The following is a 25,000-nucleotide window of genomic DNA, read 5'->3' on the forward strand; positions in this document are numbered from 1 at the left end:
GTCCTGAGTGTTGTTACTGAATGTCGTGTCCCGTCTGTCAGTTGTAATTTGAATGATACTACACGAGGCTAGTGTGGCAGTGCTAGCATGAAACTGATCTTTCTCCCCCCTTGCCTCGGGCATGGCTGTCTCTAACGTTCTTGCCCCCTCCCCACCACCCGACTTCCCTTGGTGGGAATGCTCACCGATCTGAAAAAACTGCAGTCTCTCTTCAACAAAATCCCGCTTGCTCATGTCAATTGCGCCACTGCGAGTCATCTCAAACATCTTCCCTTCGTGGAAGGGGAAAGGGTTAGGCTCGCTTGTCGGGGTGCTGTCGTCTGTCGGGGTTCTAGCGGGAGTCGTGTCGGGAGACGTGCCCTGAGACTTGTCGTCTGCGGCTAACCCAAAGGGCCTGGGCTCGTCGTCTTTTATTCTGGCGTCAATCACTTCATCGTCTCCCCCCTTGCTGGACCAAGGGTCAAAGTCCAAACCTTTGGTCGCAACTGTTTTGAAAGGAGTGTTAAACTCCTCCTCTAATTTGTAACTAAAGTACGTGTCTGAATGTCCGTCTGGTTTCGATTGTTTCTCAATGTTTACACATTCTTTTCCTTCTTCAAACTGTTTGTCAAATGGATCGCTCTTTCCATTAGCTTCTTCTTCTTCGATGACCTCGAGTTTATTTTGACTAAAGACACGGTCACTGGGCCTAGGCATTGTGTCCGTCGACCACACGTCCTTTCGATTATCATTTCCAAAAGTGAACGGCTTGGCGTTTAGGTCACAGAGGCCGTCATCTTCATCTTGAAGGTCGTAGCCGTCGAGAGAGTCTACCTCGGTCGCGTCAGTGTCATGCGAGAACTCCGCTGTCGTTGCTATCGAACAGTCCGTCAGAGACTGGTCATTCCCATTTTGCTCGTAGTCATCATCATCTCCTTTTCCTGTGCCGTTAACGCCGGGTTCTTTGTGGTTTCCGTTTTTGTCCTGCTTTTTGGTTTTGGACTCCTTGTCCTTTTTCTCCTCGTCCACTTTTTTAACTTTGTATTTCTTTGAACGAATGGGTTGAAAAACGGACTCATCATCGCTCGAGCTACTCTCTTCGGTACCTGGGAGTACAGGGGTTGGGGGCTGAATTCTGATGATTGGCTCAGTAAGAAGATGCTTATCGTGCTCCTCCTGGAGGTTTACCTCCATCATTTCTGTATCAGCATCTGAGGATGAGCCCTTAGGCTCGGGGGGTCGGGGCTGCTCCTCCAGGGGCGGGGGTGGGGGAAACTCTATGTAAGCTACTCGCCTGGCCTTAGCCACCAGTCCAGCGTTGCCGTTACTCGGCTCAGCAACCACAGTGATGGTTTTCGGCCTCTCCAACGGAGATTCTTTGAACGAAAAGGCTTTTCCGCGTTCCTCGCCCTCCGATTCCTCCGTCACCTCTTGGATCGGACTGGGATGAGCCGGCATGAAACTGGGGGCCTCTGGGGTTCGGGACATGAGGTCATAACTGACCTCTTCAGAACTGGGGGTTTCAGGAGTCATGGGACTCTTTCCAGAGCTATCTATGAAAGACACCTGTTCTAAGGTGTCGTCGTCTGGGCTAGCTTGGGGGGGTGTGCCCTGCTTCTGTTTTACCGTGTAAATGGTTCGGCTTTCAGAAGGGGAGATCTTTTTATGGCCGCCATTTTGGCCTCCAGAGTCTCCCTTCCCAGGTTGCACACTTACATACACAGGCAAGGACTTAAGACCTTTAAAACCTTCTCGTGTTGTAACGATGGTCGCTCTCTCTTTGCCCTCCCCAGAAGCAGCAGCATCAGTGAGGGACTCTTGGGACTTTAGGCCAGCTAGTTCAGATCTACCCTGGACTCTGGTTTTAGGTTGGGTGGGTATCTGTGACTGTCCCTTCTCTGGCTGTTGTTTCACTGTCGTGTCTTGCTTAACTTTTGTGTCGTTTGTGCGTACAGGAATTTGAGATTCAGCCTTTTTTCTGAGTGTCTTTGATTGCGTGTCACCACTTTCAGCACCATCTGAGACTTTCCTGGCTGTAGAAGGGGAAGTACTTGTTTGCAGTCTTTTGCCCTCAGAGGATGCGGCAGCTGGAGAAACTTTGCTAGCACTCGAAGGAGAAGTACTTGTATCAGTTCTTGTTTGCAGTATTTTGCCTTCAGAGGTTGCGGCACTTTGAATATCAACTCCACTGTCCCTTTTTGATGGCTCATGCATTTTGCTCTGAGGTAAGTGATCTTTATCTCTACGCATTTCAAAGGTTCCTTTCTCTTCCTTGCCAGTGCCTGAAGCTTTGACACTACTACTCTGCATGTGCATCTGAGCTTTCGAATGTGCTTCATTTTTATTAGATGGTTGTTCAACTGATTGTTTTGGGGAAGTGGCAAATATTCCAGATTTATTGACATCAGGACGTGGTTCTATAGACCCCCTATTTTTATCGATATCTGTATTTTTTGGTGAGGTTTTCTCCCTCTCTGAGGGACTTTTTGCTGTTTTTGACTCTGGTAAAGGCTGGTAAACTGGTAGCTTACTCTCCTGAAACTGTTTCCTTGGGGTCTTAGGTGATCCAGGAGCACTTTTTTCTTGTTTTTGTGCCTCAGCTTCAAATTTCTGTTTAAAAGCACTAACTTTGGAGGTCTTAACTGCAACGGGAGGTGGAACTTTAGTTGGTAGTGCCTCACTGTCCTGTTTCGGCTTTTCTTCCCTGGTGTCAAACTGGGAACGTCTCTCTGGACTACTGGGAAAACTGGGAACTTTGGAGGACTTAACTGCAACGGGAGGTGGAACTTTAGTTGGTAGTGCCTCACTGTCCTGTTTCGACTTTTCTTCCCTGGTGTCAAACTGGGAACGTCTCTCTGGACTACTGGGAAAATTGGGAACTTTGGAGGACTTAACTGCAACGGGAGGTGGGACTTTTGTTGGTAGTGCCTCACTGTCCTGTTTCGACTTTTCTTCCCTGGTTTCTATCTGGGAACGTCTCTCTGGACTACTGGGGACGCTGGCACTTTTCCTCTCGCTTCCGAACAACTTCCCAACTGAGGATTCTCTCATACTTCCCCTAGCCCACTCCTCGCCACTACTTGCTTCCCTCCTCTGCTGTGTTTTCTCCGGACTACTACACATGGAACTGGGCCCAGACCGAGTCTCTCTCGGCACCCTCTTGGTAGGCTTCTTTTCTGGGGACTGAAGCTCGTCGTTCAGTTTCTCTGTTTTGTCACGGAAAAACTGCGAGACCTCGCTCAGTTTTTCCTCTGCCTCCTTCACAGTTCGATCCAAGCGATCTTCATATATGAGCTTCTCTCTGTTTCTGTCTTGCCTGTCCTGGGTGAAACGCATCCACACTGCGTGCTTGGGGCTGCCCGGTTCGTTTGTGTAATGCAACACGGTCAATTTGTCATATGGCTCATCTTTTGAAGAGAATTTACCGGATTTGTCTGACCCATCCTTGGACTTAAGAAGAGTCTCTTTCCTAGAGCCTGACACTCTCTCGCTATAGCCATGACCTTCAGCCCCATGACCCTCTGCTGATAAGCCACGGGCCTGGTCTGCTCCAGCTTCCTCTGTATCAGAATGTGAAATGTCTAGTTTGTCCGAGAGGAGCATTTTCTCGGCAAAGCTGTAAGACTCCCCCCTCAGTTCCGACTGCTCATCGTCGTGATACTCTATCGAGTGCTGGCTCAGGAGCTTCAGTGTCTTGTAAGAGTCGTCAGCCACGAGCTGAGCGGAGCTGGGGCGACTGTCTTCCTCCTGGGAGACTGGAGTGTTGACTCTCGAGGTGTCTAAGTAGGAAGGCAGTAGTGTCTCCTCTGCGGCGAAGTCATCGTCCTCCTCCTGCATCAGCTCGTAATCACCCTCGGCTCGGTCGAGTAATTCCTTCATGCTGCGGTAGTCTGGATGTTTCTTAGTTTCTCGGATTATGACCTCGGTTGGGTCCGAGGTGTTGCCCTTCTCTATGTGAACCTCGATTATCCTCTCCACCTTGGGCTTCCCTTTCGCATCTTTATCGAGGAAACGTGGAGACAGCTCGTCTCCTTTTATCGAATCTTGGGCAGCTTTGTGCTCGAATAGGCCGGCCAATTCTTTGGAAGGGTCTCGACCCGACTGGAATGCTTTCATGATGTCTCTGACCGACATAGTCTCCTCCATTCCGGCGCCACTGCCCTCGGTTAGCTGTGGTTTGTGGTACACCATCCGTGTGGTGGTGGTGATATGGGTTTCCTCCGTCGTCAGGCACATGCTTTTGCTCATGAGGGAATCCTCCTCACCGCCGTTCATCTTCAGCTGAAAGGTTTTGACCGTCGGCTCTGGCCCTAGGCTTGTAGGTGCAAACGCCTCTGCAGCAGCAGTTGCTCCTGATGCCGCCTCTTCCATGATGGGCTCGCAAAGGTCATCTGGGTGCTCGTAACTCCGTATGTGTACCACCTCTGTTCGGGTCTCTGTAATGACGGGAGGAATGGGAACGTCTATGAAGAGAGGTTTGGGCCCTGTGCTCTCGGCGCTCTGAGGTGCGGAGGGAGTCTTATCGCTCCTCGTTTCGAAGCCGCTGTCTGACAGGGGGCTCTTGTCCTGCTCGTGGGAGAAATCGTCAGGGGATTCGAGGATAGCGTCGGTGCCCGTGTAGGAATCGGCTAGTTTGCTTAAGTCTTTCTCCGAGGGGGAGGAGCGCATACCCGAGGGTGGCATTTTGAGCTTGTGCTCGGGCTTGAACCCACGTTTCTGTTTCTCCTCCCCGTCTTTCTTCATCTCTTCGTATCTGCACTTGGCGTCGGCCATTCTGGACAGAGAGCTAGCACCAATGTCGTACGTCAAGTAGTCTACCACCTTGGCTAAATTGAGATCTTTGTCGGGCACGGATTGCGGCCGAACCGGGAGTGTGGGGTCGAACGTGGGCAGTGATCTCAACGCACTCTGTCTGGCATCTTGTATTTCATCTTTTGAAAACTCTTCCCACTCCTCCTCTGTGGTCCTCTCTCTGGCGGCAGCTTTTGCTTCGCTCAGCACATCTTTCGTGAGGATTTCGCTGACCTTGACCAGGTCCTCTTTCACTTTTTCCACTAAACTAAAAGGCTCCTCGTCAACTTCTATCTTTGCCTCTTTGGCTGCCTGAGACTTATAGCACTTAGCCGCAGAACTGGTTTCGCTCTGAAGGATGGCAGTCATTCGCATCAGATCCTCTTTCATGTCGGCAACATCTCTGAGTATTTCCTGACTATGGGACAAAGAGGAGGAGGGGGCAGTGTTTGCTTTGAGGGACGTGGGGGACAGGAACAGTGAGGATTTCAAGGTAGACTTTGATCTGGGGGGAGTGTGAGAGGACTGGGCAGGAGTGTGCGTTTGTTGTTGTGCAGCTGCCGATCTGTCTGATGTTGTTGTTGACATTGGTTCTGGGGGGTGTTGTTGCAGCAGCTGTGGATTAGGCGGTAGCACATTCACAAGGGAATACACGGGTACTGTAATGGTACTGGAGGATATTGTGGTGGTGGTGGAGGCGGCAGTGTGGGATCTAAGCGTTGAGTAAACAGAGCTGGCCACATTCGCTCTAAGGGAGGGGGACATGGATTTAAGCGTGCTGTAACTCACGGCACCGCAGGAGTTGAACGACCTTTCCGCCTCATCGATGGCAGCGGTGACGCTCGACGTAGCTGCCTGCGTCGTGGCGAGTATCCTCTCCTGCAGGCTGCTGGGAACTCCCGCCGTGAGGACACGGGAAGGTGCAGTGGAGGACGATGGGTATTTGATGGGTGAGACAGAGCCATTAAGCATGGCCGTTTCTGAGGCTGCAACTGTGGATGATTTAGCTGGTGAGGACAAGGCAGAGGTGAATAGGGTTGGTTTTGGTGCTGATACCGTGTCGGCAGGAGGTCTGCCTGTGGACAAACTTGATATCGTTTTTACTGAAGGAGCTGTGGCCATTGAAGATAGCACTGATTTGAACGGTAAACTGGAACTGTACATATTCACAGTCGACTTGGGTGAGTCAGGGGGGGTCATTGAAATGGCAGATCGATCGTGCATGGAGCCGACTTGCGTGGCGGCGGGCGAAGCTCTTGAGGAAAGCGTGGCAGCGAGAGCTTTAACTGAAGTTGGGTCCGTGCCAGTTTTAATGGGCGAGGACATGAGGCTGGCTGAGACTGGCATTGGGTACTGCCCTTGCTGCACAACAGTCTTGATAGGGGATGCAATAGTTCGGTACGATCGGATTGGGGAGGCTGCATCACAAACTGATTTGGCTGGGGATACGTTGGAGGAGGCTCCCAGTGCGGACTTTATTGGCGATGCTGACGGTATCGACCAGACGGACTTTAATGGAGAAGCAGAGGGGGTGGGGGTAGGTGAGCTTGGGAGGGAACCCAATCCACGGTTTGCTTGCCCAGGGACTGTAATCGGAGCAGCCGACCACGCCTGGTAAGATCTTGTTGAAAAGACAGGTTTGTGAGCGTAACCACCAGGCAGTGTTCTTGTTGTAGTTCGTTCAACTGTTTCTTTAAAGTAGCAAAATTAAATCCAACAGAAAATCAACAAAAGAATGAGAGACCAGAGGAATAAAAATAGGTCAGTGATTTGACTTTGTCTTATAAAAGGAGAAAGAACAACAGTTTGATGAAGTGTTGGTTTTGGGGGTCAGATGGATAGGGAGGAGATGAAGCGAAATGATAAGGGGGGTGATCCATGGTCCACAAAGAACGCACAACGAACGAAACTTAGGAACGAAACTTAAGAACGAAACTAAGGAACGAAACTTAGGAACGAAACTCAGGAAGCCCAACAAAGCACACGCAGCAACACAATGTCTATGATGATGAAAGAAATAACTCAATAAAGGAACGAAAAAATGCAGACAAATGCACAGAAACCCAGAATAACCAAAGAACTTATTTTGTCTCTTTTGACTTTTGATGTGCTACATTCATCTGTCACTCACTGTCTCAGTTTTCTTTGCTTAAAAATAGTACAGTGCCTTTTATCTGTTTGGTCTGAAAGTCCAGTTGTCAGCCCCCAATGGGTTTGGGGCGTTCTGACAAAAACAGAAATAAATACTGAAATACAAGCCTCCTTGCGTTTGATTCTAAAGCAACATATTATGGCAAAACACAGGCTCAAGGACTAGGTTTTGCATCCCATAATAACTCCACGTGGCATGCAGAACTGAGTCACCTTGAAGACAGGCTAGTCAGTGCAAGCAGTGGGGGACCTGAACGTCTTCTTGCGACCTTACATGCAAACTCTCGTCAAGAGAAGAAACCTCAATCAATAAAAACGGCGCACAATCACAAAAGCCAAAAAGAGCAAGACTGTTTCTGTCAAAACAAACAAACAAACAAACAAACAAACGAACATAATCGGAAAAGTGGAATTTTTCCTTTGACAGCGGATTCCAAAACGCGGAAACAGTCAATCAGAGTAAATATCCCACAGGATGTTGTAGAATGTAAAGTCGATTCTTGCCAGTGAGAAAAATAAAAACAAACAAAAGAATCTTTCAAAGTGGGCAGGCACGGCACAGCAACTTAAAATAACAACACCTCATGCAGGGAATACCATGTCAAAAAAACAAGCATGTGGACTTATGTAGGGTGAGTATGTGCAGATAAAACATATATATAATGTATGTGTGAACTGGCATTACTACATTATTCATAATTTCACAATCAATAATCTCATAATCTCATCAATGATCTCATAGTCTACATAACATTATGGGTTATTGAGTAAGTTAATACATGTTAATTTAGTTAATTGATTATGTAAAGGCAAATGATTAGTTTTTTCCCGAAAACAAGTTAGTGAAAACATCAACACACTCACTGGTGGCAGGCTCACTCAGATAGCTGTAGCGCTTACGTAAGGCTAGGGAAGCAAAGGTGTGACGTCTTTCTGGTTTTTCAGTCTGGAACAACAACAACAACAAGAAGTCCTATCAGTTCTCTCTCTTTATTGCTCGATAAACTGACCATACACTATAAACGAACTCCTTAGATCTACTTATTCAAAAATCTATTGCATCTATTCAGTCTGTTTTAAATGGACTTAAAATGAAAATTTGTGATATTCATGGTTATGTAAGAGGGACTACGGTCCACAGAAAAAAATGTGGAGTATTTGATTATAGGACAAAGGCATTTGCCGAAGATTTACAGGGAGCAAGTGTGGTCCACTGAAATAGTACTGTGTGTGAGTGTTGGTATGAACAGAAATAATAGTTTCCTTCAAAAACAGGGCAGTAGGACCAGTGTTATTAATAAGCCAATTTATACAAGTCATAAGATCTAGCAGCTTCATCCCATAAAATGTATACTTGAGTTTACAAACCTTATCATTTATCATTATATGTCCTCTGTTGGCTTACATAAACTATGAGCGGTCAGCCAAATAAAACCTTTTAGTTCACTGAGGGAGATCAATACTACATTGATTTCCTTTAATGGATTCTTTGGCCCACAAAACAGTAAAGAGACATTGATTGGTTAGATCAGACATCAACAACTATGCTACATAGACACTCTATACTATATCACTATATTCTTAAGCCATATGTTAATTGATTTTGTAAGAAAATGCTATTTAATTTGAGAGAATTCTAGATCATATTTATCACATGAAGTATATATACCTGTACATTGCTGTACTGGTAACGTTAAGCACTTTATTCTCTATCGCAAAATCCATCCAGAACGAAAGGAGACAATGGGCAACTAAAAAAATGATTGCCATATCACTTGCCAGATGAATGCTAAAGCTGCTAAGGAGTAAAATAAGATACTGCTAAGCTGGTAAGCCTTATTAGCTTAGCTTCCCCAAGTCATGTATTCTAATGGGAGCCTATGCTGAGCAAAGGAGACCCACCATAGAGTTTCCCAAGAGAGAAGCCATGTATTCTAATGGGAGCCTATGCTGAGCGATGGAGACCCACCATAGAGTTTCCCAAGAGAGAAGCCATGTATTCTAATGGGAGCCTATGCTGAGCGATGGAGACCCACCATAGAGTTCCCCAAGAGAGAAGCCACTACAACATAAGCAAACGGGTCGGTAGTGATGATGATGAGAGCGTATGTGTGCTTTACCTCTTCCTCAGGATCTGAATCCATATCCTGTTGCGATGTTCCCAAGATGCATTGCAGAAACAGGGGGAGGTAAAAGGATAACATAATGGGAAAGCAGGAGAAAGAAACATCAGGGTGTGAAAAGAAAGGAGCGACAGAGAGAGCGCACTGGATAAATAAAAACAACCCAAGCCACCGCAAAAAGGAAAGAATAAAACAAACATTTGAAACCAAATATTTCAGGAAATTAAAACATAAAGCCGGCAGGAAAAACAAACGAATTAGCCAACACTCATAGCATAGCACAGAGAAGCCACCACAGATTGAAGCCACAGCAGCTGCAGCCAAAAGCATGAGGCTCGCGGAAAAAATAAAATGGCTGATTCAGAGAGGAACGGTCCCCCAAGAAACAACAAAATCAACTTGAGGAAAACCTCGAAACAGATAAAAGACACACTTTGGGCGGTTTCAGTCATGTTTGTAGTTTTTTTGGCTGTTGGTTTTGTAGTTTTTTTTTGTTTAAAACCCTATTGAAAACACTCCTGTCCCCTTCCCTGTAGATGATGATGATGGCATGGTATGACGAGGAAGACACATGAAGACGCCCACTTACCTTCTTGAGCGCTGGCAGTGTGATATTTAAATTGCAAACCGCCGTCTGAGGGACACTCTTTGAAGGCTTGCTGTCTCGAAGGAAAGACAGACGTCCACAAGGCTCCTGGCCATTGTCTCTGACCTAATAATAATAATAACATATAATAATAATGGATTTTATTTTTATAGCACACAAAGAGGGATAATCTCTACCTACCTACCCTCATTTTCTCAGGGCTGAAACAGGAAACACAATATTTCCTAGGTCTTACCAACTCATTTTGTCTGTCCACAAAATGTCGGAAAATTAGTTTTAAAATACAAAGAGGTCTCAAGGTGCTTAACATGGTCACAACAACAATCAAAAATAGCAATTAAAACAGTGCATTCTAAAAACAACACAGCAAAGAAATGAAAACAGAAACCAAACATCGGCCAAAGGGAAGAAAGCTGTTTGTTTGCACCTAGATATTTTTTAGAGTTAGATTTCTCCAAGGTCTCCCAATTTACAGAAGGATTATTGTTGCTATGCAATTGTATGTCGCTCTGGATAAAAGCATTTGCCAAATGAATAAATATAAGATAGTGCTGTCAATCAAATACATGAATTAATCTCACAATTTGCTGAGATCAATCGTTTTTTTCTTCTTAAGACTTGAAATAATGGATTACCGAGAAAACTGTGTTAACTGCGTTTTTAACGTGTTAAATATTTCTAATTTATAGCAAAGACAAACACGTATATTTTGACGGCACTGGGCTCTGTAACGCGCCTTGAGACAATTTTATTGTTTTGGCACTATATAAATAAAATTGAATTGAATACAATTGAAATTGAATTGAATCTCAAACTTCAGCAGACCAGTGACTCACACAGTCTACTACAGGGTATGTTGCCGTTTAACAAGTTTGGGTGCTAAAAATAACATTGACATCTATGACGTGATTTTGGTCTTACACTAATGAGATTTTGACTGATTGCTTTTAATAGACACAGTCTTTAACATTTCATGGCCGCAGAAGAAGGAATTCCTTAAACCTGTCTGAGCTGACTGGTTTATTTTTCCGTGTTTAATTACATTAGTTAAATTACTGCACCTAATGACCCTACCAAACTAATTTCCCTTTGGAAATCACAATCCAGTCCAATCGCTGGGCATAAAGGATGAGGATATTCGAGGCATAGTGGTGTTGCAGGTTTACATTTTTACATTTTATCCATAGCGACTTGTAAGGATGTATACACATTTTACATTTACACTGATTGCACACTGCACATCAGGAGCAATTAGGGGTTCAGTGTCTTGCTCAAGGACACTTCGACAGGAAATCGAACTAGCAACCTTCTGATTACTAAACGACATCTCTACCTCCTGTACCACTGTCGCCTCTAGTAGGTGTGTATAGTATCTGAGTCATACAGCAGATAAAGGCTTTATATTATAACCTGTCTGAGCTGCCTGGGTTATTTTTCTGTGTGTAATTACATTAGTTTAATTACCGCACTTAATGACCCTACCAAACTAGTTTCCCTTTGGAAATCACAATCCAGTCCAATCGCTGGGCATAAAGGATCAGGATATTCGAGGCATAGAGAAACCTGTCTGTGCTTCTGGATAGGTATAGTATCGTACAGGAGATAAAGGCTTTATATTATAAGGAGGTATTTCCACTAAAACAATCCACTGATCTGGTTGATGAGGGTTTTAAGATGCCTCACCTTCACGCAGAAGGGCTGACCCTGTAACCAATCAAATGCTCCCTTCTAACCTGACTCCATCCAATCAGAAAGCTTTAAACTGAACCTAATAACCCACCCATTTTCTAGGTAAAACCCCTTTTTGACATTGTATAGTGTGTGTGTGACTAACCCTCATACTAATTAAATGAATTGTCTTACATTACTTCTGACTCATATTAAAATATCCCATAATGCCTCACCTTCACACAGAATGGCAGACGGTTCTCTTTGAAAGCGTAGAAGTTCAGAACCAGAAGCTGACCGGCTTTGGTCAGAGGAGCCAGGTTGCCATAGCAATCCACGTAGACGGGCCTTCCCTCCAAAACCTATAGAAATAATTCAGAGAATGACAGGAAAAGGAACTCATTGATTAATGGCGAAATTTTATTTGTCTGCGACGACGGACAACTTTGAGATCAAGAACAGACTTTGATTTTTCCACTTGTTGAACATGGTTGGAGTGGAGAGAGTAATAGAGAGTAATTAGGAGGTATGTTTACTCCATTTAAAAAATCAACTCACTGCTAAAATGTGAGACCATGTGTGACCTGCCCCCCAATATCTTAATGTGTCAGTTTATTCAAGTTTATTATATATATATATATATATCCCTTCACTTCTTTCAATAAAACCTGATTCTGATTGAGCCCACAAGTCCCACCACTGACACAGGACATACCTCAATGTGTCAGTTTATTCAAGGCCTGATCGAGCAAATGAGTCCCACCATGGACGCAGGACATACCTCGATGTGTCTGTTTATTCACGAGTGCCACCACTGACATACAGTAGGACATACCTCAATGTGTCAGTTTATTCACAAGTCCCACCAATGACACGTCACATACCTCGATGTCCTTGCTGCGGGCGACCTCCTCGAAGTTCTCCTGCTGCTCGAGGGTCTTGTCCACCTTGTCGTCGGTCATGCAGAAGCAGCGCAGGCTGGACTCCACGGGGTCGTTCATCTTGGCGAACACCACGAACTTGGCCATGTAGGGCACGCAGATGAGGTCGCGGTACAGCTGCGTGGCCAAGCCCACCGTCTCGGGGATCTGGTGGCAGTCCGCAAGCCAGAACCTGTCGGAGAACATTTAGTCATTTATTCATTTAGCAGACGCTTTTATCCAAAACGACTTACAAGGATGTATACGGGCCATTCTACCGAATTGGTGCAAAGTCAGGTCGGAAATATTTTGATTTTTTTTATGTTTTATTCCCAAAACTTTGTCCGTATGTATATTGTACCATATCTAAAGAAAACTTATCTAGTAAAAGAACAGTCAATTTTTATATTGTATTTTCAGAATGTGTTGGAATGTTTTACCTCTTCCAAAAATTGTCACTACCGAAACATCACATTTACTATAGTAAAAAAGTATTATTATTGACCTGTTCAGATTGTGTTTCCTTCCCTTCTCTGAAGAGTATTTTTACAAATATTTCTTGAAGGTTTTTACAATGAAATTCATAAAAATGAATTTTTTACCAAACTTTCAAGTTCAATTTATACAATTCATCAAAATCTAAGTGCAATATTTCTTTGTACAATGCAAAATACTGATCATATTGATTCCAGAGTTGTTCATTGATGAAATTGAACATACATTAATCCAATCAGTATCTTAACAATTTAGTTGATTACTCAATATACTTAATTTTTTACAAAACATCCTGTGTTTCGGTAGTGCTGCACTGTTTCGGTAGTGACATTCAGTGTTTCGGTAGTGACTGCACTGTTGGATGGATGTTCATTTCTCTCCCAAAATCTTCCAAAAGGTGCTCTGGGCCGCCCTTTAGTCCACACAACACATTTATTTAAAAATTATGGGATTGAAGTACTTACCATTTCATTTTGTCACTACTGAAATCATCAGGTCACTACCATATGTTTCGGTAGTGACTGTTTCGGTAGTGACAATTCTAGCTAACTTTAAGCATAAATAAAGAATTCTAACAAGCACACGGCATGCAAATACATCTTTGAAGAGGTGAACACACATACAAACATAAGATTTTCCATGAAACCCCAAAAGGTTTACTTAATTGAAGAAAACATGCGTTTCGGTAGTGACAATTCTTAAGGTTACACGTCGATTTTCAGACTTTGGAACACATTTATATAAAAACTATGGGATTTAGCTACTTACCATTCAACCATGAGGGACAGAGATGCAGTGTCACTGCATGGTCAAAAATGCAGAGTCGTGGCTAAAACACAGGCTCAGCCAATGGACTAAAACTCTTGTGTTTCGGTAGTGACATGAAAACTAGGGACATGATTTTTTGAGTATAGAAAATTGATTTTTAAATTAAACCCACAATAAATCTAAATATTCCAAGTTCTGTTTCAACCCAATCATAAAGATCTTTCAAATGAAATCATTGAAAAAAATCTAAAAAAATTGAAAAGTGTTATTTAAAGGCATTGAAATTTAGATGTCAGGGTTGGGGACAGCTACTTCCCAATAGAAAGTACCCTATAAATGATGATTTTGTATATATTTAGCTTATCACTATCTCATGTAATGCATTGGGTTTATATAGACCATAACATTTTCTAATTAAATATCTATGCCTAAATACCTAATTGTTTTGTAAATAGTTTTTATTGTTAAGGGACTGCATATTACACGAATTCGGTAGAATGGCCCATACACATTTCACATTTACACTGATGGCACACTGCACATCAGGAGCAATTAGGGGTTCAGTGTCTTGCTCAAGGACGCTTCGACAGGGAATCGAACTAGCGACCTTCTGATTACTAAACGACTTCTCTACCTCCTGTTACCCTGTCGGAGAAGCACACAGAGCACGCACGTTCAGGTTTCACTTCAGTTTAACCCCATTGTGATTTCCTCAAAATCAACTGAAGAGGAAAAAAAAATGTCCTCTAACAGTAGTTCTTGGTCTACAGCTGAATTAAAAGTTGAAAGACTGGTTATAAAAATGTGGAGTATTTTATAAGGGATATATGGTCTCAGGTAATTTAACGGGGGACATACTGTATGGTCTAAGGTAGGACAGCCAATTGTCCTGATAGGCCTTTGCGTGATATTCCACCTGCAGCTTCTCATTGGATTACTCTGGATTCCAAGGCAGTATGTTCAGTTCCGGGTCAGAGGTCAGAGGACAAAGGTCAAGAGGTCAGAGGGGCTCACCTGGCTGACACATTGGTGGTGAAGGACACGCAGTCGTGCATGAAGGTCAGCGGGGTCGTGCCGGTGATGTCCTCCCACTGTGCTGGAGAGGTACCGCCTGAAACAGAAGCTCACTGTTAGTGCTACGGGGCTAGGTGTGTGTGTGTGTGTGTGTGTGTGTGTGTGTGTGTGTGTGAGTATGTATGAGTGTGTGTGTGTGTGTGTGTGTGCGTGTGTGCGTGTGTGCGTGTGTGCGTGTGTGTGTGTGTGTGTGTGTGTGTGTGAGTATGTATGAGTGTGTGTGTGTGTGTGTGTGTGTGTGTGAGTATGTATGAGTGTGTGTGTGTGTGTGTGTGTGTGTGTGAGTATGTATGAGTGTGTGTGTGTGTGTGTGTGTGTGTATGTATGTATGTATTGTATATACTGTATGTACGTATGTAATCATGTATGTATGATTGTAATCATGTACAATAATAATAAGTATGCATTTTATTTGTAACACACTCTTTATTCAAAAGAATCTCAGAGTGCCAACATAGTAAAAACAAAGTGTAATAAAAAAATAAAAAAATAAAACTAGTAAACATAAGCAGAATAGAAAACTTAATGACAGTGATTTGTCACAAAGCCAAAAACGCCTTCCTGAATAAAAATGTTTTTAGTCCAGTTTTAAAGGAGTCCAGCGTCTGCGTAGCCCTAAGGTGGTCAGGGAGGTATGTGTGGGTAATCTTTGAGCAACGTGCTTAGGCAAGGGGCTCCGACAGTGGCTTTGTTCAACCTGATCTGATTACAAAGTGCATTAAACTGAAACGATTTGAATTTAAGCTAATTTCTCCCAATTACACTAAACTGAGGAAAGAGAATGGGGAAGAGCTGAGCAAAGCAGCATTGGGATTCCCTCAAACATTGCAGATCAAAGTCCATCACCCAATACATTATTTAAAATACTGATATTATGGACATCTTTGCATTATATATGATATAACAGTGAGATGAATGTACATCGATGTGGATTGGAGACCATTATGACTGCTGACTACTGAAACATTTAAAGATCTTCCCATCTCTTTCCCTTCCACAGAAAATCCACTTGCCTGTGATACTGCAAAGTGTGTGTGTGTGTGTGTGTGTGTGTGTGTGTGTGTGTGTGTGTGTGTGTGTGTGTGTGAACCACTTGCCTGTGATGCTGCAAAGAAGACGAAGGCAAGGGGTGGAGTCACCCTTGTAACCGTTGGTGACGCCTTCACCGGAGAGCGGCGGGACTGGAATCGTCATGGTGATGGGCTTGTGGAACTTTCTGCGGCGGGGCTCGACGGTCACGATGGGGCTGAACGTGGCCCTGTTGCCCACGGTCTTCTTCACCATCTCATCGGGCACAGGCTGAGCCTGGAGGGCACACACACACACACACACACACACACACACACACACACACACACAGACACAGACACAGACACAGACACAGACACAGACAGAGACACACACACACACACACACACAGACACACGGCATGTTACACAGTTAGTCTATTACCTTCACAGATTCATATACACAACTTGTGTAAAGCAGTGATTTTTAAAGCTTGCAAGAATGTATATAAAAGGTGATACATGATGTTACACGTCTGACGTTGCAGATCACAGATCCTAACTCAGAGGAGCTTGACAAGCATGTGTCTCACTGTGTACCTTACAGTTAGGTCAACACTGCATAAAAAAGTCACTGTGTCTTGCTTGTAATCTCAATGCCACACCTGTGGTTTGTTTATACACAGATGCAGATGTTTGTGATAATCAACACCTGTGCTTTGTTTATATACAGTTGCAGATGTTTGTGATAATCAAACTGTGGTCCAAGTGGAATCCAAATGTTAAGCCATGTCAACTGCACAAGAAAATACAGTAGAATAATACATAGAGCCGAACACTGCCCTGGGGTATTAGGGACACATGCTAAAGCAACATACACATTTCGCAGACGCTTATATCCAAAGCGACTTACGAGGATGTATACACATTTGACATTTTTTACACTGATGGCACACTACACATGAGAAGCAATTAGGGCGATTCGACAGGGGATTGAACTAGATACCTTCTGATTACTAAACGGCTTCTCTACCTCCTGTACCACTGTCGCCCCATTCAGACTCCAACCACACAGCATTGATAAACTCAATTTTGACCAGATGTTTGTGATAATCAAACTGTGGTCCAAGTGGGATCCAAATGTTAAGCCATGTCAACTGCACAAGAAAATACAGTAGAATAATGCATAGAGCCGAACAATGCCCTGGGGTATTAGGGAAACATGCTAAAGCAACATACACATTTCGCAGACGCTTATATCCAAAGCGACTTACGAGGATGTATACACGTTTGACATTTTTTTTTACACTGATGGCACACTGCATATGAGAAGCAATTAGGGCGATTCGACAGGGGATTGGACTAGCAACCTTCTGATTACTAAACTGTACCACTGTCGCCCCATTCCGACTCCAACCACACAGCATTGACCTGCCTCCCAACTCCATGACTTTCAGTCTGACCTTGAACTTTAGCTCCAGTCAGCCATACCGTCCCATATAACCAGCACAGACACAACACATTCGATGCATGGGTGCCTTTTACGAGGTCAACAGCAGACAATGAGAACTATTGCAAACTGAGCTAAATCTCAGAGCGCTAATTGGATTACGCACTTCTCAACACAAGGAAACACCCTATCAATCTCCATCTGACTGGAAGCAATGGACAAAACTGAAATATTGAGAAGGAAGACAATGCCAATACCAACACTGGCAGAGTGATGTTTACGTTTTTAATGTTTAATTTTTAAGATGTTTTAACTTTAAATTATTTGGCAGACACTTTTGTCCAGTGCACTAAGTGTCTTTGAGTACCTAGAAAAAGCGCTATATAAGTTGAAAGTATTATTATTATTATTATTATTGTTGAGGTACATCAGTGCAGAGACCTGCAGTCCAACTCTGATTTTCTTGGTGAGCGCTAAGGGATGCACAAGACTGCCACCCATTTACTCTTAAATTAAACTGGAACTATTTGAATTAAAGCTCTTTTCTCCCAATTACACTAAACTGAGGAAAGAGAATGAGGAAGAGCTGAGCAAAGCAGCATTGGGATTCCCTCAAACATTGCAGATCAAAGACCACCACCCAATACAGTATTATTTTCATAATACTGTAATTATGGACATCTTTGCATTATAAATGATTTAACTGTGAGATGAAGGTACATATTATTGTTGAGGTACATCAGTCCACAGACCTGCAGTCCAACTCTGATTTTCTTGGTGAGCGCCCCCTCTGGGAAGGAGGCCTGGACGAGAGGCACGGTCTTGCTGGAGAGGTGCCCCCCCTCGGGTCCCATCTGGTTGCTCTCCTGCTTGATGCGGGACACCACCGCAAAGTACTGTGGGAAGTCCTTGGTGATGATGCGGCAGATCCTCTTCCTCTCCAGCTCCTCGGAGCTCTCCAGTTCTGCGGGGGGAAAAATGAGTGTGTCAGACTAGACGACCAGAGAAGACCAGAGACGACCAGAGACGAGACGTTAGCTAGACAAAGATACAGGACATTAGCGAGCTCGTGAGACTAGACAAAGATACAGGACATTAGCGAGCTCGTGAGACTAGACAAAGATACAGGACATTAGCGAGCTCGTGAGACTAGACAAAGATACAGGACATTAGCGAGCTTGTCAGACTAGACGACCAGAGACGAGACGTTAGCTAGACAAAGATACAGGACATTAGTGAGCTTGTCAGACTAGACGACCAGAGACGAGACGTTAGCTAGACAAAGATACAGGACATTAGCGAGCTTGTGAGACTAGACAAAGATACAGGACATTAGCGAGCTTGTGAGACTAGACAAAGATACAGGACATTAGCGAGCTCGTCAGACTAGACAAAGATACAGGACATTAGCGAGCTTGTCAGACTAGACGACCAGAGACGAGACGTTAGCGAGTATGTTAGACTACACAAAGATACAGGACATTAGCGAGCTTGTGAGACTAGACAACCAGATACAGGACATTAGCGAGCTTGTCAGAAGGGGAACTCCTGTCTGAGTGTGTGTGTGTGTGTGTGTGAGAGAGCGTGTAGTGTTTGTGTGTAGTGTGTGTGTGTGTGTATATTTGTGTGTGTGTGTGTGCGTGTGTGTGCGTGTGTGTGTGTGTGAGAGCGTGTAGTGTTTGTGTGTAGTGTGTGTGTGTGTGTATATTTGTGTGTGTGTGTGTGTGTGTGTGTGTGTTTGTGTGTGTGAGAGTTTGTGTGTGTGTGTGTGTGTGTGTTTGTGTAAGTGTGTGTGTGTAAGTGTGTGTGTGTGTAAGTGTGTGTGTGTGTCTTAGAGGTGCAATATGCAACAATTATGCTTCAGGATTAGGGTTAGGATAAGCAGTTTAACCTTAAAATAACAGCTTAAAAAAAATTGGGGCGCTACAATGACTTTTAATATGGAGAATTGCGTCCGTGCCAATGGCATAGCAGGGTCAATAGGCATATAACTGCGTTCTGTGGTTTTGCCTGCCGCAGCCCGCCGACCTGACTTTGATTACCATCTGCCGATCTAGTAAGTAGCTTATTTGCCGTCTTGCTTAGTCTTGTGTTGCACATGATTGATGTTTGACTGTGTTAGGACAGTCGTTGAGTAACTAGTTTGTTATAATGTCAACGTCAGCACATTTCAAGATATTTCGTTAGTTTTAGCTGCTAGCATACCTTTAGCGAATAGCTATTAATCCTTAATGTACCTTTAAGGGAAGGGAAATTTCAGTTAAATACCAGGAATCTTGCATTGCCTCTCATGATCCTGGGAAAAGGGACGTGTGTGTGCTGTGGTTTACTTAGAAACGGAGGAGAAACGAGGTTTACTTCTGAAGCCGCACGTTGTGATTCAGGAATGCCGGAGAATGTCATAACAAACCCACACATATTCCAGGATGTTCAGGAGCTGGGTGACTGACCGTCCAAACAATACGCTGATGGCCGTGACGTTTCCATCCTGTACACCTCTGGGTCTCTTCAGAGACACCCCAGAGTGTGTGTGTGTGTGTGGAGTGTGTGTGTGTGTGTGTGTGTGTGTGTGTGTGTGTGTGTGTGTGTGTGTGTGTGTGTGTGTGCACCTTCATCCATGCCATTCAGCAGCTGGTTGAGGTCCTCTATCTTGCAGTCGTACTGATGCTGTTGTGTGTGTGTGTGTGTGTGTGTGTGTGTGTGTGTGTGTGTAAGTGTACCTTCATCCATGCCGTTGAGGAGCTGGTTGAGGTCCTCTATCTTGCAGTCGTACTGATGCTGTTGTGTGTGTGTGTGTGTGTGTGTGTGTGTGTGTGTGTAAGTGTACCTTCATCCATGCCGTTGAGGAGCTGGTTGAGGTCCTCTATCTTGCAGTCGTACTGGTGTTCCTTCCAGGCCTCTCCGTTCTCGCTCCTCAGCAGGATGAGCTCGCGCTCCTTCCCCCTTAGCGACCCGAAGTGGGGGATCTCCACGATCACGGGTCTGTGTCGGGGAAACAGCACGGAAGCGGTTTAAGAGTGTGTCTCGTCATAGCGAAACACATGCAAGCGCGCACACACACACATACGCACACACGCACACACACACACGCACACACATACACACACACACACACACACACACACATATAGCCTCTCTCTTTCTCCCTCTCTCTCACCCACACACTGACACCCCCCACTGACACCCCCCCCACACACACACACACACACACACATCCATAAAGTAATAGATGACCATGAGCTGGAGATGAAGATGGAGATAGAAGCTTGCTGAATGACTGATGCCAATTGTGGGGTATCCATGGATACGACCACACAACAGCAGTCTTGCCATGATTAGCCAAATCGCACCGGGCCAAAATAAACCCTCCTGCATCTCTGCCTGCTGGGGCCGGTGACAGAATGACTCACACACACGCACTCTCACACACACTCTCACACACACACACACACACTCACTCCTCACCACTGGCCACATACAGGCCGTCTAAACCCCAGTTATGTTGCGTGAATTTAGTCAGGTACTAGTTATTTACACCGTATTAAAATCTTACTCCTGCATTATTCAGATACACTGTTTATCTACAGGATTAGACTGAACACACTTTGGGATCAGCAGTACAGCGTAGCCTCCCTGCTACAACCGCGCTGGGGGTGCAACCCGCTAAATCCTCTGAAACCACATTAACTTTTAACACCGCTAGTAAAAGATTACGGCACGGAGGCAGATAGGACGGTCGTAGATTTCCCCCTCTAACGCCGCCAGACGTGAAACACAGAGCGCAGCTTTATTCGTGACCTGTTTGGCTGCGTGTGTGTGTGTGTGTGTGTGACCTGTTTGGCTGCGTGAGTAGCGATGAGAACATTCTGTTCTGGTTTCTCTTTTTTTCTCCTCCCTGAGAGGTGGATTTCACAGCTTCTGTGTCGGACGAGTGTGAAAGAGAGAGGGAGATGGAGGTGAAGGAGAGAGAGAGAGAGATGGAGGATGAGAAAGAGAGAGAGAGAGAGAGAGAGGTAGACAGAGAGAAAGAGAGAGAGAGAGAGATGGAGGAAGACGGAGAGAGAGAGAGAGAGAGAGAGAGAGAGAGAGAGAGAGAGAGAGAGAGAGAGACAGAGAGAGGGAGAGAGCAAGAGAGTGAAAGAGAGATGGAGGCAGACAGAGAGGGAAAGAGAGATGGAGGAGAGAGAGATAAGAGAGAGCGCTGTGTAAACCCTCTGAGGGTGAGTTAAAAGAGGCCTGTGTTTGCCTCAGCTGTGCAGAGAGGTATGCTTGAGGTACACAGAGTTGACAACCGGTGAGTTTCAAAATAAATAGTTTGTGCACACTCTGCAGTGCGAGTCACGACGACTAAACTCTAATTGGGTTATTCATGCGCGACTAACGCACACTGGCAGGATGGGAGCGGATCGTTTCTGGGGCGACACAGAGAGAGTGGTACAGTGTTACATAACCGATGGTTTCCCTGTGAATTCGAACTGCGATGTGACGGCCGAACAACCTGAGCAAAACGACCAACGTTGATACCGTCAATAACGTCAACTGGTAACATGAACTAGATTAAATTACATTACATTTAGCAGACGATTTTGCATTTTATACATCAGGAGCAGTTAGGGGTTCAGTGTCTTGCTCAAGGACACTTACACACTTGGTAAGGAGGAGCGGGGAATCGAACTAGCAACCTTCCAACCTTCTAATTACTAAACGACTCCTGTACCACTGTTAATTAACTAACAGAGAAGGGAAGATTGTACTGTAGGAATATTGCTGTTAGTGTGTTAGGGGAGAAACAGGTTTTGGTTAGGTGACTGTGCTGTGAGTCGTGGGACCGACGACTGGTAACACCTTCTCTGTGCACCCAGAGACTGCGGAATGTCCGACTTGAGTAAATGTTTTTTCAGGGTTGCCATGGGAGACCCGACACACAGAGTTCAGAGTGCGAAGGGCCCTCATGACCTTTCAGCCTTCATCATACTCAGTCAAAAATCTAGTTCTAGAACTAGTTCTAAGGGTAGTTCTATTAATGCAGATACACTTGAGTCTTTAGTTGACTAAAAAAATGCAATTTTGTATGCATTTAGTCCACTTTCGGACAACTACGGTAAAGGAAGGTCGACTGTAACTATTTTTGTAACTAGCATTGTAACTATTATTGCTTTCACACACAGAAAGCATATTACTTGACCCCAACCCCGAACCATCCAAAACAATAAATACAAAATTAAGAATAGATAAACAGATACATAAATCTGTCCAAAAGTATAGAGGCAAAGATGTCAGCTGTATCATGACAGTGAGATGAATCCATCATGCCCTGCGGAAGCGGAAGCGCAGTCCGGGGAATCGCCAAGCCAACTTATCTGGGGAAGGTTTCAGAGAACGCCTACGGTCCACTGAAAGCCTCAAAACAAAACCAATTAGGGAGGTGACTCCAACTTAAAAATGAAATTAAACGGAAAAAATAAAACTATGGTAATAAAAATAATAATCATCATAAGAATAAGTAACTACGATAATAATATTAACAGCAATACTTAAAAAAAAAAAAAAAAAGATCTGCGAAGGCGGCGGCGGGGGTTGGCATCTTTTTTTTTGTTTCTAAACATACACTCCTACCCAATAAATTTTGTTCCTCGGGGGCCGAGCTGGAGGATTCGGCTAACCAGCCTCTCGCCATCCCCGACGGAGGGGAGTTTACGAGGCAGGTGGAGCTTACTGTGCGGCCGCAGCAGGAGGAGGAGGAGAAGGAGGAGGAAGAGGAGGATGAGGAGGAGGAGGAGGAGAAGGAGGAGGAAGAGGTGGAGGAGGAGGAGGTGGGGGAAGGGGAGAAGGAGAAGGAGGAGGAGGAAGAAGAGGATGAGGTGGGGGAGGTGGAGGAGGTGGAGGAGGAGGAGGTGGGGAAGAGGAGAAGGAGAAGGAGGAGGAGGAAGAAGAGGATGAGGTGGGGGAGGTGGAGGAGGAGGAGGAGGAGGAGGGGGTAGGAAGAGGAGGTGGAGGAGGTGGGGAGGAGGAGGAGGAGGAGGAGGAGGTGGGGAGGAGGAGGAGGAGGTGGTTGAGGAGGAGGAGGAGGAGGAGGTGGAGGAGGAAGAGGAGGAGGAGGAGCAGGAGGAGGAAGAGGAGGAGGAGGTGGAGGAGGAGGAGGAGGTGGGGGGGGGAGACACAGAGAGGGAGGAAGATAGAGAACACAGCTGTCATTCCTGCAGGGGTGATGGACCAGCTCCGATGGACCTGCTGACTGACTCAGGAGCGGATCTGACCCTGGGCCAGAACAGGGCCGCATCAGGGCCACATTAGGGCCAGAACAGGGCCATATCAGGGCCACATTAGGGCCAGAACAGGGCCATATCAGGGCCACATTAGGGCCAGAACAGGGCCACATCAGGGCCAGAACAGGACTGCATCAGGGCCAGAACAGGGCTGTATCAGGGCCGCATCAGGGCCACATTAGGGCCAGAACAGGGCCGCATCAGGGCCAGAACAGGACTGCATCAGGGCCAGAACAGGGCCGTATCAGGGCCACATTAGGGCCAGAACAGGGCCACATCAGGGCCAGAACAGGACTGCATCAGGGCCAGAACAGGGCCGTATCAGGGCCGCATCAGGGCCACATTAGGGCCAGAACAGGGCCGCATCAGGGCCAGAACAGGACTGCATCAGGGCCACATCCGTGCCGGAGTCAGCTGGCATCTGAGAGTCTTCTAGAGGAGAGACTGAAAGAGCTGCCGTACACTCAGCACTCAGCCCTCTGATTCTGCTTTGGGAAGTGATTACCAGCCCCAACTCAACTCCAAAACATTCCAGTGGTTTCCGTTCTGTTTAGCTCAGACTAACACGTGTATTTTAAAGAGCAGTAATTGCCATTACACACATTATAGTGTGAAACTAATCTACTTTATATTCTATATCTAACTATACCTCTCTACACATCACTGGTGCTACACACACGTAGGTGCTGGGTGTAATACCTGGCCATTAAGCGGGACCTCTGCCTGCAGGAAGCATGTCCATATATGGTATATAAACAAAATGCAACAGAAACTAGCTAGCGTGTTAGCGTAGCGGTTGTGTCTGTGGTGGCTAGTTGGACTACTACAGCGGTCAATTGGGGGGGTCTTGCTTTCTTAATCCACACCTGTCTTTCCAGAGAGAAGGAGGGAACACGCATGGTGGAGGGGGGGGGCAACTATGGGGATGAAGGTTAGAGATAAAGCATGACTGTAGGAGAGACACGTAGAGAAGGGGGGGGGGGGGGGCAAGAAGCGAGAAGAAGACCCAGAGAGCCGAGGGCAGAGGGGGGGGGGGGACTAGGCCCAGAACAGGGCCGGATCTCTCTCTCTCTCTCTCTCTCTCTCTCTCTCTCTTTCTCTCTCTCACACACACACACTCCTCTTTATCTTTTACGGGGGGGGGGCAAGAAAGCGAGAATAAGACCTAGAGAGACGAGGGCAGAAGGGGGGGGCGACTAGGCCCAGAACAGGGCCGGATCTCTCTCTCTCTCTCTCTCTTTCTCCCTCTCTCTCTCATTATCTCTCTCTTTCTCTCTCTCTCTCTCATTATCTCTCTCTTTCTCTCTCTCTCGCTCTCTCTCTCTCTCCCTCTTTCTCACACACACTCTCCTCTTCATCTTTGGGGCGCCGGTGACTGTAGGAGGGACAAGAAGGGGGGGGGGGCAAGAAGCGAGAGCACCCGGAGAGACGAGGGCAGGGGGGGGGGAACGCCGGTGACACTTACCCCAGAAACTGCGCTCCCGCTGGGCCGACCTCCACCAGGCGGCTGGCCAGGCCCTCGCCCTCCACCATGGGCGGGGGGGACGCCAGCTTGTGCCGCTTGACCAGGCGGCAGGTGATGCGGGTCGGCGCCGTGCACTTGCGCGGCGGGATGATGATGCGCATGCCGTTGTGGCGGCTGCCCCGCATGGACCCGCCGCGGGCGTCCACCATGAAGCTCACCAGGAACCTGGAGACACG

The 25,000-nt window shown here is 45.8% G+C and overlaps 2 protein-coding genes across 2 annotated transcripts in view; both read right to left on the reverse strand.

Annotated features, from left to right (window-relative positions):
- Positions 1-5,742, reverse strand: part of LOC308362047 (ankyrin-3-like) — a gene marked incomplete at both ends in the record, with an annotated part of 7,050 nt that extends 1,308 nt beyond the window's left edge. Inside the window, 2 exons of the mRNA XM_080834538.1 lie at positions 1-1,674; positions 2,608-5,742. The exon at positions 1-1,674 is cut by the window's left edge and continues 1,308 nt beyond it. Of these exons, the coding sequence (XP_080690664.1) occupies positions 1-1,674; positions 2,608-5,742 (4,809 nt within the window). The remainder of the gene's footprint in view (positions 1,675-2,607) is intronic.
- Positions 1-25,000, reverse strand: part of ank3b (ankyrin 3b) — a gene marked incomplete at its 5' end in the record, with an annotated part of 101,881 nt that overhangs the window by 18,368 nt on the left and 58,513 nt on the right. The window contains 10 exon segments of the mRNA XM_080833926.1: positions 7,786-7,867; positions 9,042-9,068; positions 9,634-9,756; positions 11,556-11,681; positions 12,204-12,432; positions 14,517-14,613; positions 15,674-15,881; positions 17,786-17,997; positions 19,861-20,015; positions 24,765-24,989. Of these exon segments, the coding sequence (XP_080690052.1) occupies positions 7,786-7,867; positions 9,042-9,068; positions 9,634-9,756; positions 11,556-11,681; positions 12,204-12,432; positions 14,517-14,613; positions 15,674-15,881; positions 17,786-17,997; positions 19,861-20,015; positions 24,765-24,989 (1,484 nt within the window).

Source organism: Sprattus sprattus, assembly GCF_963457725.1.
Source record: "Sprattus sprattus genome assembly, chromosome: 3".
NCBI classification, from domain to species: Eukaryota; Metazoa; Chordata; class Actinopteri; order Clupeiformes; family Clupeidae; genus Sprattus; species Sprattus sprattus.